General features: G+C 48.8%; 1 protein-coding gene across 6 annotated transcripts in view; it reads right to left on the bottom strand.

Moving 5' to 3' along the window:
• LOC121626269 (nuclear factor 1 B-type-like) overlaps positions 1 to 12672 on the bottom strand; it is a 60397-nt gene that overhangs the window by 19413 nt on the left and 28312 nt on the right. For all 6 annotated transcript variants that reach the window (XM_041964667.1, XM_041964668.1, XM_041964665.1 and 3 more), the window contains exons 3-4: positions 2415 to 2471; positions 266 to 334 (exon numbers count right to left, since the gene is read on the bottom strand). In XM_041964667.1, the coding sequence (XP_041820601.1) occupies positions 266 to 334; positions 2415 to 2471 (126 nt within the window). The remainder of the gene's footprint in view (positions 1 to 265; positions 335 to 2414; positions 2472 to 12672) is intronic.

Genomic DNA, 12672 nt, shown 5'->3' with positions numbered 1-12672 from the left:
CCTGATTAGATTGTCATGGCTGCGTGGGCGTGTGCGGACTGTGATTGATTGGCATCTCCCTGACTTTCACACTAACTCGGCTGCACCTGTTAGGGCAGGGAAACTTGCAACTTTCCTGTAAGCACAGGGAATTTGGTGTCCTCATGTGATTCCCAGCAGAGCTCCGCCCAGCGTGAACCCAGACACAGGTCGAATCAGCGGTAAGTGAAAGAATAGTTGAAAACACCTGTGTAGGTGCAAAAGAACAAACAAACAGTGTGCTTACTTCTGGACACTCGCACCAGTTCTGCAACACTGAAGACTCCTGATTTGATGAAGCTGTCTTCCAAGTAGACTGTGGAAACAGGGACATACAGAAATTACTCACCCATCATCACGCTTGTTATTTAACACTTTTCTGCCAAATGAAAACGTAGAAAGAATCAAAGTTGATGCTAAATCAGCATTGGGTGCAATATCTCTGGCAACAATTCTCAACCATTCTGCATCGTTTTGGATGAACTCCTGATCATCTCTGTTCATTTTCCTTCCATAAGCAAAGGTAGCCGTATGTGCTAAGAGCACAGGCAATAACGCGTCATATTCAGTCGTTAAAAATAGAAACAGACTTCTTTCAGTCCGAACCCATGAACAAAATCCTAATGTCTTATTTTCAGGTGCTCCACTAATTTTTCTTTCATTTTCATAACATTTTTATCCAGATGAGAACACAAGATCAGGCAAAAACAAGAGGTTGTCAGTTTATCACAGATAAATACACAGGTGCAATCATTACACAGGGATTTATGCACTGTTACCCCATGATATATTTCATAAATTGTTAAAAAAGGAGCTTTAATTAGTGTCTGTTTCCTTTTTCATCCAGCATTTTTCACACTCGTCTTTCTGTATTCGAACGATCTAACTCGTCTTTACTTAATCATATTTCCAGGACGTACGCTTACAGTCAGTTGAAGTGTTTAAACAGCATACAGTACACCAAAGAGTGACGGGACAGGTGTGTGAGTAGGAGGAGGGAGTGACACGCAGACTCCCGCTGCTGTGCAATGAGCGAGGCCACGTCGAACCGCGGGCGCTGCCCATTTGATCAAACACACGAGTAAAATTTTATAACTGTCAATATTGACACGGTTATGCTAAGATAGAGTATCGCAGCGGGGGCTATCCACCTTAAAGAGCCATTTACTGCAGGACTGATATTAAAGATCACTTGGAAATGTGAGCCTGCTTCGCTCTCTGTCCAACCTAAACAAACCGTTTTAAGGCTCGGGATCTTGAAGCTGGTTGTTTCAACGCAGCCAGATTTTTTTTTCCTTATCCTGTTTTCAGAAAACTATTTTTAGACGCAACAAATGACGGTTGGTGTAATTATTTTTTCGGCTTTCATTTTGACGCATTCGTTGCATTCTGCACGAGCTGCCCGGCGACGCTCGGCTGTCAGTCAAGTAAAACAGCCAGACGAGTTATTGACACCCAAATGGCTCCGGCTCGGCTTTGATGCGATGCCAAGGGCGCTCGGGCCGTGCCAGACAGATAGGCGGGACGCTCGATTGGCACCTACAAAGCCTGATGTCTCCAGTGAGCCAACGGCTTTTGCGGGGAACTGTGCCACTGCGGAGGCCCTCCAAGGCCTGAGTCATTGGCTCGCGAGCATGTTTTCCTTGGCACCTGTTTCGGCAGGACCTGCTCTTGAGGTAGAAAACTAATTATACTTCTCAAACTATTTTCATTCCAACATTGTGACGACACGGCGCAGGTCAGTCCAGGGGAACAACGCCGCTGTCAGAGAATATTCTCCACAGCTCGCCTCCGCTGGCCCACCTTGACACACACAGCCACCAGCCAAAGGTGCAATCCAACGAACGCTTCCACTCCAGGTCTTTAGTGTCTCTCTTTCTCTTTTTTTTTTATTTTTTACACTGTGTTGGATGTTGCCACTGGGATGATGACAATTCAAATTTAACGATCTAATTAAATTCTATTCCTCCTCAGTCCGTGCAAAGTTAAAAACTATGGCCTCAAAAAAAAATTATTAACACGAAGTGTGTAAATTTGGTTTATCTAGTTTGTACCAATGGTCCCTTTTTATCCAGTTCAATTCACAAATGGCTGAATGAATGAATCTCATGTTGCCATTTCACAAGTTGCCGTTTTTACATAGTTCGCAGTGGATCACGAGGGACAAAAGATGCCACAGTTAAATGGCACGCACCTCAGCCTGCTGCAGCACGGTTGTTGTGTCACAGTAAAGGTTGTGCTATTTTGCCGGCGAGTCACTGAGTTCACAGCCGTTGAGCACTATCTAAACTGGGTAAGTTATGGTGTACATAGGACACTGTACAGAGTGCGAGCTGCTGAGGAACAATAGAGCGATGACAGGAGGGAGGAGGGAAGACGACTGCTAACGTACATACCTGGAAGAGGGTTCTTGCCTGGCTCATTGTTACTGGGACTTCCTGACTGCTGCGAGTCTGCAAACACACAGAGAGACGGGAGGGGGGCTTAGTATAACACGAGGACAACAATGTCTTACAGAGACACGGTTTCCATGTCAGCATTGATTATTACCAGCATGGAGAACCTGGTGGCTGGGTGAAAACATTATATCCTGTGAGTTATAATGACTATAATAAGTCAGAAACTAAAAACAAAATCAGAAAATCAAAAGAACTTTCACTCTGGTTTGTGGTTTGTCTCCCACATTTGGCCGACTACAAACTCACTGAGGTCAAACTTCATATGAAGAATTAATTTCTGTCAAGACACTCGACAAGACAAAGTGCATTTCATGACTTCCTGGGTGCCTAAATATTTTCCTTATCTACCAGTCAAGGAGAGCGTACCCACGGCACATCGAAACGAGACAGTTTTGTTTAAACAGCATTATCATTAATGGGAGGGACAGCCTAAAAGTTTGTACCAGCAGACCTCTGGGTAATTTTTCAAAGGGGCTGGGGGAGCGTCGGGGGGTTGTACAGAATGTGTTCGGTCCTGCTGTGCGAGGTACGAGCACAGAACAAAACGTGGAGAGAAGACAGGAGGGGCTGAGGAAATACAAGGAAACACGTGTGGAATTTTTCCACCAGCTATACGGTGTGCAAGCTTTGGTATGAGACGTCCTGCACTGACGTCTTTTACCCCCAGGCTCGGCTGGGAGGGGGCAATTACTTCATCATTCCTTAGCAGTTCCTGCTCCGGTCAATCGCAGGTGTCTTTAACGGCGACAAAAGCCGCGAAACGACCGAGTGAAGTGTGTAAATCACAGAACGCTGCACGTCGGAAAGAAAAACAAGTGCCTCAAAGAAGCAGAGCCTTGTGATCGCACGCGGAGCAGCACCGAGCTGCCGCCGCGCCGAACAGTGAGCAGCGGCGTCTGAGTGGACCCCCATAATGAGGCAAAGCGGTCCAAGCCCACACATGCCCCGGGACAGAGAGGGCCCGATGAGAACCAGCAGGGAGATTAACATCTACGCCTTCGACGCGAGAGAGCCGAGACGAGGAGCTAAAGACAGTTAACTCAGATACCCTCGCCCTGCAACAACACCCCTTTTCCTGCCGCAGCTCTCATGAGCTGCGCTACAGAGGCAACGCCGAGAGAAGGAAAGAGAGGGGGGTGGACTAGGAGGAAGAAAAAAAGTTGAAAGATTTATCCCTTTCTTGTTCTCTCTCTGCGTCTCTCTCCCTCTCTCTCTCTTGTTCCCCCTCTCCTAAATTTGACTATTAAACAGCGCTGCAAAAACAGAATGTTCTTGGCCGAAGCTCAACAATGACAAAGTAGGGAGGGAACAGGACCATACGTTAAGAGGAAAAAAAAAATCCCCTCTTTCCAGTATGCTTTGCCCTAAAAACGTGCGAAAAAGTTATGCTCTTGCAATATACTGCATGTGTGCTGCTTCCCGAAAGCGTAAAAGCACAAGCTGCACAAGTTTTCTCATCATGTCCAACAGGTTTTAAAGTCTCTCATGAACGTTTTGAAGATCTTTAACGCACTCAGGGCGGCAGCTCCCGATTGCTTTCATTGTTCTTGTGCCTGAGTCTAAAACCTGGCAGAAATTGATGAAACGTGTCCATCAAATTCCCCAGAGCCCAAGATGATGTCGTCAAACTGCTTATTGTGCCTGATCGACAATTCGAAACCTCAAAATCTATGAAAATCCTGACGACATAAAACAGAAAACAGCTGCAAAACTTCAAATCTGAGAAGCTGGAACAACCAGATGATTAGCATTTGTCTTTGATAAATCACTTCAACGATTAACCAATTATTCAAATGGTTGCAGATTAGGCCTCCGTTAATCATTTCAGTGCTATATATATTGCATTCGGAGTTGTACACAAGTTGTTGGCCTCAGCAAATTGCAACTTTCATTTGCCTTGCTCCGATAAGCAGTGAGTCCCTGAAGTTGCCCCCTGCACGCACACACACACACACACACACACACACTCGCAAACACTGCGCGTAAAGCAGCTTTTGTGGGCGAGCGGAGGTTTGTGTGGATTTGGCACAGCACATGTCCATAAAGTGATTGCAGGGAGCTCAGTGGCCTTGTCTCCCTGTCTTCTCCCACCCCCCACGCCACTTTCAGAGTCATCCATCAGTCTAGTTACGACTGCCAACTCCGCGCTCGCGCCCTGAGAACTGCTGAGAGGGAAAGAAACGGGCGAGCGGGGAGAGGCGAGCACCAGAGAGAGAGCGGAGAGGAGGCTGGAGAGGCGGCGAGGGGAGAAAAGGAGCGCGGAGGTGGAGGAGCTACGCCTCTGGTTCGTTTAGATCGGATCAGAGTTTCGTGTTTTTTTTGTTTTTTCTTTCCCTTCTTCCAGGGCTGAACAGGCAACCATGACAAAAAGAGCAGATGGCGGTGGCAATTAGAGATCCCAGGCAGCATCTTCCAGCATGAGGCCCCACTGTAGCACCAGGAGAGACCACCTGGATGACTCAAGGTGGGATGCAAGCATATGGCGCATCTGCCAGGCCTGCACCGGAGCTGGAAACACCTCCCCTGTTGCATTACATTCTACCTTTGACCCGAGAAGGGCAGCTTCACGCTCCTTTCATCTTCTTTCAAGGCGATTATATTGTTTGGAACGGCGCTTGCACATTTGTCAGGCCGATTATATCCGCCAAACACTTTATTTTAAATGCAATCATTTTCGTCACTCAACAGGTATTTAAAGAACGCCTCAATTTTAACTCATAGACGGGTCAAAAAAAAAAAATTCTGGATTACAAGAGGTTGCATTCAAGTGCATAAAAACTGGCAGTGGATTTTATTAAAAAAGGCAGTTCAGAAATGGTCTGAAATACAGTAAAGCAGTGGGATATTAGGAGCCTGAAGTCTGGTATCTGTGTCTAAAAGACGTCCTGTGCAGAAGCCCAGCCAATCCGATAGTCTTCAAATAAACAGTAGTGTAACCTGTAAATAAACAGTTGCGGTCGAGGAGGCTGGGCTTTGCCCTGGGAGCTTGGCAGGGCTCGATCACAGGGCCAGACACCACACACATGCCCTCTAACACACACACACACACACACACACGCACGTACACACAAGGCCCTTTTCCAAAAACAACATTTCTTGGCACCCTGCGTCCCGGCCACTTGTTTAAATAAACAAACCGGTCCACGAAGGCAGTGAAAAAACAGTACCACGTATGAATCAGATTATCTGCTGTTACTCAGCAGAAAAAAAAAGAGGAGCAGAGGGGGCTTGTGGGTATTTTGGATGTGTCCACGAGTTCTTACACCTTCTTGTCCGGTGGGATACTTATCATACCACTGTAATGATTAGGGCAATTAGGGGTAATGGCAACAGAAATCTGGCTCGGCAAGAAAGTTTCTCAGTGCTTGTGAGGTTTCTCCACGCCCAAAGTGTGTTGCTCGCCTGGATTTTATAATCACTAAAACACTCACACACACTCTGCCGAACCCACCCTCTCATTTCTGGCACGATACCCGTTCTGTTCCCACTAAATCGCAGAACACACACACGCACATACACATACACACACAGTGTGGATTAAATTAGCCACATAGTTTGGGAAACTTTCTTTCTCTTTCTTTTTTTTTTTTTTGGACAGCGGCGGCGCACGCTCCTCGCCCGCAAACACTTGCAGACACGTACAGATATCCCCCCACAAAAAAGCAGTGCGCACGCGCGCCACGCACACCCTGCAGATGCATACCGCTGTCGACATTTCAGGAGGAGAAGCCTGTCTGGCAGCCATTTTATGCTGAGCGGGGTTCTGTGCACATGTATAGCACTCTGGCTGCCAGAGGCATGGGTCCCGAGCCAAGACGCATTTCAGCAGCCTGGGGAGGCGAGGGGAGGGGAGCGCGGAGGAGAGGTGGAGAGGGGTGGACTCCCGGAGAAGTAGGGAAACAGAGAGAGGGAGAGGGGCAGAAAATATCGACCTAATTACAGAGCAGCTCCGATGCGTAATGTTTCGACAATACAGCTGCTCCTGAGTAAATATTTGATGTGGCCGAGCAGACTTTCTGCTCAGTGTCCTCCTGCTTCGCTTTCCTGTTCCGCTGCAGGAGGCTCCAGCCTGCCCTTCCTTGGAAACGCGCAGCCGGAACACGTGCGTGCGTGTGCGTGTGTGTGTCTTGACAGTGCGCATAAATGACTGTACATGTGCCGGCGCGGGATGCGTGCGCGCGCGCTGCCGTGTAGCGTGTCCTCCTGTGCTCCTGGTTTCCATCATCCGCGGCTTCGGCGATGACCTCACACTGCTCGGGCCGGCTTCCAACAGCCGGCAGAACCAGCTCTCTTCTCCAAATCTCTTTCTTTCTTCTCCTCGCTATCTGTCCATCGCCGTCCCTGTGCCTGCAACACTATCCCTCCTCCATTGTATCTTTTCATACCCTCGCCGTGTATATCTACCATTCAGTGTGTATCTGTGACGATATCGTCTTATCCGATGATAAGCGCGCTGTATCTTTTTTCAAATTTCTGGATTTTTTTTTTCCTGAACACTTATCTCTTTCTTTCTTTTAATGTCTCCATCTGTGTTGGCGCTCTCCCCCCTTTGCCGCCTTCTTTTAATGCCCCCTCTCGCTCTCTCTCTCTCTCCCTTTCTACCTCTTTGTCTCTCTATCTCCTCTCTCTTCTCTCCCTCCCTCGCGCTTTGTTGTATAAACAAAGTGGCCTTTATCAGGATGAGCCGCAACCCAAACAAGCTAAACAAAAGATATGGGCGAGGAAATCTGCCCGCAGAAGAGGGAGGATCTTATCGTGCCAGCCATTGTGTGCCAGCCTGCCAACTGGCGATGCCCCCCGCCGCCGACCCCTCCCCGCACACACACACACACACACAAACACACACACCAAATTCTGGCATCTCAGCACCCCCCACCCGGACTCCTGCATGGCGTTCTGCAAAGGGCTGGCACATGACCTGGCCGAAAGGAAAGTGATATTGAAGCGGAGGGTGAAGGGAAGGCGAGCGCTCCAGCCAAATGGGACGCCATCTTGGGGTGGCGTTGTCTCACAAGGAGGGTGAGCTTCAACTTTTAACTGATTTAACTACTTTATCTGCATTTGGGAGGGCTGGGTTTGAACTTCAACGCGTTTGGAGCACCAAGCATTGCAAATTGCCTCTCTGACGACCTCCTCGGTGCATTATTGTTGGGGTTATTATCAGTGATACGGATATCGGATTGAATTCCCTTTGACAAACTATGTCTGCGTTCCTCCCAACGGTGCCCATACACTGTGTGACACTGTAATGATTATCTCATAATTGGAACAAGGCAAGTATTTCTTATTGGCTTAGAGGAGCACCTGGTAATCCGGATAGCTACCCTATCAAATGACTGCGACTGACGGGGAATGCAGGTACAGTAGATGAGTTACACACACACATGGACACACACACACACACACACACACACACTCTCGGGCGAAAGAGAGAGGAAGGCAGCGAGAAAGTGAGAGGGGCAAAGTTGAAACGTCTGTGAGAACAATGACATTTCGCCTTCTTTTCTCCAAGCCAGACACCACAGACTTGTTCAATAGAGCAGGAGGGGACACGAAAACACACACACACACACACACACACACACACAGTAGGACTGTCAGGGTTTTGAGACTTATGGAATCAAGTGGGATCCCAGCCCAGACAAGAACAATGAGAAGCCATACAGTGTGTGTGTGTGTGTGTGTGTGTGTATGTACGGTTGACTTGTACCTCTCTGTGCACGAGTGCATCTCCGGACGTGCTGCCACCTCGGTGTGTGTGTATGTGTGTGTGTGCGCGCGCGTGGATCATCAGTGTGTGTTTGTTTCTAATCGGCGCATACTAATGCCGGTGAAGAGCGGGCCCTCTTTCTGTCCGCCGAGCCTCCGCGCCTTCTCCTCAGTAAACTCTCACGGCAGTGAAAAGAGGAGAGCATTTTAACCGAGCCGGGAGGACAACAGGCTCCTCATTGAGGTCACCAAACAGTGTGGACGGGGAGGGAGCGCATTCAGTGGCGAGTGGGCCTTGAACAAGGGGCTGAATGGCCTGACGGATCATTAGCCACACCGGCCCGGGAGAGGAGAAGGAAGAACCTGGCAAGCACAAAGGGATACACAACCACAAAACCAAGGATGCAGATGAGGGTTAACCCATCTAAATTCAACTTCCCCACCTTTTAATTCGTGCAATAAAGTCTACCCGGCTCGACGTGGATGCGTGTGCTGCGCACGCAAAACACAAGAGCAAAAAGCGGCTCCGAAGTCTGACTCTGTGTTGCAGCATGACGTGCACACACACACACATCTGACTCACACACGCTGACATACATGCACGCACACGCACCCAGCGTCCCGCGGCGAGCTGATCCGTGCTGTACATGTGTGATGCAGTCAGCCGCCGAGCTGCAGACAAACTACACAACACAACGCGACACAGTGGCTCATCTGTCCCATGAAAAATGAGCAGGCTGGCCTCCAGTCAGCACTCTGCGCCCCACTTAATGTTTCCACCTCCTCCCACTCTCTCTCTGTTTGTCCTTTTCTCACAATGTGGCCTTTCCTTTCGCCTTTTTTATTACATTCCTTTTTTTCCCCCCTTTCCCTCTTTCTGTATCCCGTTTTATTCTCTCTGTTCCTGTCGCTTTCCTCTCAGCTCGCTGCCCAAGCTTTTTATCTCCTTCGCAGCACCTGGCACCGTCCGTCGAGCTCGAGATTTTATTTGAGCTGAGACGACTTGACGATCAATCAGTGAGCGGCTCGACAGGAAATCGATCCCGGACAATTCTGATCATCCTAACAATCCTGCAACTCATTTATTATGCAAAATGTTTGCTGGTTTCAGCTTCCTAAGTGTGAGGATTTACAACTTTCCTCAATTTTTATCACTGAAAATTGAATATCTTTGGATTTGTGCTGTTGCTTAGTCGAAACAAGCAAACTGAAGACTTCACTTTGGGCTCTGGGAAATTGTGACTGACATTTTTTGACATTTTACAAGCCAAACAACTAACTGATTAATTGGAAAACTGATTAACAGAATTGGCTGATAGTGAAAATAATTCTTAGATGTCCCTAAAATAGTTTACACTTATAACCGCCACACGGATTAGCCGATTTTCTGAAAGTGTGTTCTCATCATTCACAAGTTTAATCAGCGTCAAGTCTGGCCTGTGAGAAAAAAGAACTTTGCATCTGCGTTGAAACAATGGGCCCATCAATGGCCAACCTCGGCATCTTTTTGGTATGCACCAAACAAACAATTAGCTTTGTTGCGGCGTAATTGACTGGCAGGACCGGGTGGCATTTACATTCGCCCGCTGTTGCCACCCTGCCATTCGACTGGCTGGGGTGAAAGAGAATAGGTCCATGTGAGGGTGGAAGGTTGGCCACATCTCTCTGGTTCGAAGACACCGCTTTTTTTTTCCACGGTGGCAAACTTCCAAGCAGGAGCGTTTTTTTTTTTTAATGCACGGCTGTGGAGGAAGGAGGGAAGGGAGGGTGGAGTGAGGACGAGACTATAGATTTAATTATGCATGCGTGTTTTCTCATTCATTGTAGTGGTGGGAAGGGGAGAGAGTAAGGGGTTTGTGGTGGGAGGGCTGGGGGGAGACAGACCAATGACATTCCGTCGTTGTAGTCCTCCTCCTACACACACACACATGCACGCACACACACACACGGAGCAGTCTGGGAGCGAGCCGCTATAGGCTAATGAGGTGACACTCACCGTCTGGAGACTAGCCAAAACAGTCCATTAACTCCTAGCCAGTAGTTAAGAGGAGAAGAAGGAGAAAGGTGGTGGTGGGGAGGGTGGAGAGGAGAAAAGAGGAGGCGGATGGTGTGTGTGTGGGGGGGGGGGGCTAGCCGATGGGTTGGTGGGTGGAGCATGTGAGGGGGGAGAAAAAAAAGAGAAGCGAGTCTGAAGTCTTTCAGGATGTGAGGGTGGGGGGTATTTCTGCAGTTTTGTAGTTGTGAATGAATCAGCGGGGCGGCTGGTCGAGGGGGGGGGCTGTGCACGAGCGTTCACTGTCGGCGATTATGCTCTGTGGATGCAGCTCTTGAGGAAAAGTAAGGCTGTGTGTGTGTGACGGAGCAAAGGTGGTGGGGTGGGTGGTGGATGCCGCGAGAGAGAGAGAGGACAAGGGAGATAGATCCAAAACCCCCCAGTCAGGCAGACAGACCTTTGACAGAGGAGCTCTGTGATTCGCCTCTTTCATCTTCAGAACCCCCCCATCCAGTCGGATAATTATGAGACAAATGCACTGGACCCCTGCTGCTTGAGTGGCAATGGGCATGGGAGGCCAGAAACACAGAGAGAGGGTTCAAACCTGCACGTCTCGACTGGTCTGGAGGGAGGGGGGACACAGGGAATGAGAGATGGTGGGGGTGTTTAGGGGTCTGGGAAATTCCCCACTCTCCCAAGAGAGACGAGTTGGCCCGCAGATCATAGTTCAGGGACAGCCCGGTTGTGATACTAGCGAGGCTTAACTGGTTTTAGCCGCCGACTTCCTTTCAACTTTCCACTCAGACGCACAGATCCAGCTGAGGAATAATCCAACATTTGCTTCCCCAACGCACCTTTCTGAGAAACATCAGCTGGCTTCAAGTGTTAATGTTAAGGCGATTCATGTGAAAATAATTCAGAATTTTGTGGAAATACAAAAGGAAGAAAAATAAGCAGAAGTACAAGCAAAAAAAAAACAGCTCTTATTTTATAATGTCAATACTTTTCAGTTTTGGTGCATGAAAAGCTTTTTCTTTTCATTACAAGTTCAGAGGCAAAGTCACGTCATTTTGACTCAGGCCTGTGTAATGCGTGTCTGCGAGGCCTCTGCCAGTGATGTGTCAGTGATTGTCAGCGCTTACGACGGCGTCAGGCCTCAGCCAAGAGGAGTTCCCACTGGCGAGAGCGGCGGGCCGAGCCAGGGCGACTGGGTGCTCCCTCACAGGGCAAATGGCTCTCCTCCAGCTGGGCGAGAGGCCACTGAGGATCCCTGCCACCCATTGCCACTGTTTGCACTCCCTGAGCTCTGCCAAGCGAGCAGCGGTAAAACGCACACAAACACACACAAGCGCACACACACACACACACACACACCTTGAACTGGGGACGTGGAAGGAATTATCCGATCATAGAATGCCACCACATCTAAGACCAGATCTTGGCCCAAAACAGACAAAGAAAACAAAGCGTGCACTCATTCAGACGATTTTGCTGGCACTGCTCCCCTGGAACGGGACATAGGGTGGAGAAGGGGGGAGAATCAACCACAGAGTTTAATGTGTCATTACAAGCATAAAAACAGACTACTGACATTGCCAACAGATGTCGAGCCAGTTTATTTTTGCCATTACAACTCCAGTAGGGAATGAAGCTGCAGGTGCAAATGAACACAGTCTTGCAGCTTTCTTCTTTACTATCCAGGCAACTGTGCTGCTGCATCATCATTTCTCCTGATCTGTTATGCAGACGTGGATCATGCACATAGGGCTGCTTAACTGCTCAACCCTGTGGAGGACTGAAACCTGTAAAGGGCCAGATTTGTAATCATGGCTTTCATTTTCTTATCTGCATTGTATCAGCCCTGCTATTAAAAACTGATATTTCCTAATCCAACATGTGGATCAGATATTACCTACATGTGTAAGGATGGTGTAGAGCAATCTGCGAGAGCCTTGGTTCTAATAATGCCCACACCTTTCCAAACCTCCTACTCCCAATAGTGCAGTAATGATGGAAAGATGTTTTAACTCTTTAGGGAGAACGCTGTTCAGATGCAGGCCGATTGAGGAGCTGGTTGGTGGTTCAAATGCAGTAAAACCCCTCCTTTCCCATTAATGAGCCTGGAGACGGGGCTTTCGGAGGGCCCCAGTCAGAGCTGGCCCGAATCAAAGCATCCGTGGGGATCGAGGCTGGGGGCAAGAGGGTTGGTCGAGGGAGTGGGGCTCGGGTGTCTCCACTGGCACAAGACCAGGGAGCGAAGGTTTTAGGGCAACGAGGGAAATTATGGGAGCAATTTCCCAAAAACCGCCGGTCCTATAAAGAGAAGTGTTGGCGGTTCTCGCGGCATCGCAGCACCAGGTAAGGGCTCGTTGGTGAGCTGTAGTCAGATGCAGAGCAGCGGTTTAAAAAAAACAGCATCATAAAACAGGTTCTCACATAACTCAAGAGGGAGCGACAGCGGCTGTGCCCGCCACAAGGTCAGAGCGTTGGCAG

Source organism: Chelmon rostratus, chromosome 23 (genome assembly GCF_017976325.1).
Source record: "Chelmon rostratus isolate fCheRos1 chromosome 23, fCheRos1.pri, whole genome shotgun sequence".
Classification (NCBI taxonomy): Eukaryota; Metazoa; Chordata; class Actinopteri; order Chaetodontiformes; family Chaetodontidae; genus Chelmon; species Chelmon rostratus.
The sequence above is the reverse complement of the archived record's forward strand: the minus strand, read 5'-3'. Positions and strand labels throughout refer to the sequence as shown.